Source organism: Spermophilus citellus (genome assembly GCF_964194105.1).
Source record: "Spermophilus citellus genome assembly, chromosome: 2".
Classification (NCBI taxonomy): Eukaryota; Metazoa; Chordata; class Mammalia; order Rodentia; family Sciuridae; genus Spermophilus; species Spermophilus citellus.
The window spans coordinates 196,335,483-196,337,425 of NC_138183.1; the positions used below are offsets into that span (position 1 = coordinate 196,335,483).

Here is a 1,943-nt window from a genome sequence, read left to right on the forward strand (position 1 = left end):
AAGTTGTGTTTCATTATACTTCCCAGAGAAACTAGAAGTTTTGTATCCAAGAAGAACAGAAATGATTTCTTCTGGTCCGTATGCTTATGCTTATTGTACTTCGTTTTCTAAAGTTGAATAGGTAATAAGTATGCAAGAATTTATGCTCCATCTTCTACTTTCAGAAGTTGAGTCTACACTGCATAGACAATACCGATTTTAGTGTTGGTTTTAGGCCCTTATTTCCACAGTTTGGGCAAGGCCCAGGAATTTCATGGGAGTCCCCCAGTTAGACCCTCTTCCTGTTATCATGAAATATTTGTATGCCTCATAGAAGGCCATTCATCTGGGTTGAGTCTCTGCCTTGAGAATGTGGAGAATTCTCTCTCGGATCTGTTTGGTGCGGACAGCATAGACAACTGGGTTGAGGATGGGTGGGATGAGGAGGTATAAATTAGCCAGAAGAATATGGATATGGGGAGGCACATGATGGCCAAAACGGTGGGCGAGAGATGAAATAGCAATAGGGATATAGAAGACGAGGATGGCACAGATATGAGAACTACATGTACCTAAGGTTTTAAACCTGGCATCATGGGTAGCCAGTCCCAAAACAGCCTTAAAAATCATCACATATGAAGCAGTGATGGCTAGAGAATCCAGGATTAATACTAGAAAGCCAATTCCCATTCCATATAAGTTGTTGACCCTCGTGTCACCACATGCCAAGGTGACCACGGCCATGTGCTCACAGTAGGAGTGGGCGATGATTCGGGTCCGGTAAAGTGGTAGCCTCAGGCGAATCAGTAGGGGCAGAGGTCCAATGTAGAGTATCCCCCGGAGGAGGGCAGCCATCCCCAAACGACCCACCACTGCATGGGTGAGCACCGAGGTATGGTGCAGTGGGTCACAGATGGCCACATAGCGATCATAAGCCATGGCAAGGAAGACTCCCGACTCCACAGTTGCAAAGCAGTGGATGAAGAACATCTGGGCCAAGCAGGAATCCAGACCAATGTTGCGGGCACCGAACCAGAAGATGGTCAACAGTTTGGGCATGGTAGAGGTTGAAAGGACCAAGTCAATGACAGCCAACATACACAGGAAGAAATACATGGGCTGGTGCAGGCTGTGCTCCATCTTGATCACTGCCAGGATAGTAATGTTTCCCACCAAAGCCAATAGGTACATGAAGCCAAAGGGGATGGACAGCCAGATGTGCAGGGACTCCAACCCTGGGATACCAGTAAGCCAGAAAGAGGTGGGTACAGAGCAGGCATTATTAGAGGTATACATGTTTGGGTATAGGGTAGCAGGGGACAGGAGCACTGTTTATACCACTACTGACAACTGTAGACTAGATCCTCATTTTCATCCTGGGAAATTAGTGGCACCTGCAATAAAAAAATTCCAAATTAACTTGAAAAATAATGTATTTTATGAGTCATCCATGACAGCACCCACTGTTAGATGTAGAAACAGGCACGATCCTTTCCACTGCTAAGTTGCCCTACCATACTGCAGAAATTCCAATTATGCATATCTTTGAGTAGTTTTGGGAAAATTTCACCTAGAGGAAATATATGGAAAAGGTCTCTAATGATTAGATATAAATCCATGTGTTAATCTCAGTGCCTGAATGTGCTCGTCATTGATCAATAGCAACATTAATACATTGGTTTATATTAACTTTGCAATTTTTATGCCAATGAAAAGTGGAACCATGTTTTCAAAAGTACATATGTACTACTTGATCAGGTTATATAAACATTAAGAACTTCCACAATTAGGGATGTGTGGGTGTGATAGCCAGTGGTACCAGCAATTCTAGAAGCCGAGGCTGGGAGATCATGAGCACAGGTGAACAAGTTCTAGTATGTCTGATAAGTTAGAATTATATTGCTAATGCTTGTAAGAGATCTTGTATTATAAATATACCAGGAAACTTACATAAGAGGGAATAG

At 43.3% G+C, this 1,943-nt stretch overlaps 1 protein-coding gene across 1 annotated transcript; it reads right to left on the minus strand.

The window, feature by feature from the left end:
• Positions 1-321: 321 nt before the first annotated feature.
• Positions 322-1,275, minus strand: LOC308642060 (olfactory receptor 52M1-like; the record flags this gene model as incomplete). Its single annotated transcript, XM_081280663.1, has 1 exon — positions 322-1,275. One exon carries the CDS (start codon positions 1,273-1,275, stop codon positions 322-324), a length of 954 nt encoding a protein of 317 aa, XP_081136789.1.
• Between the last annotated feature and the right edge of the window lie 668 nt (positions 1,276-1,943).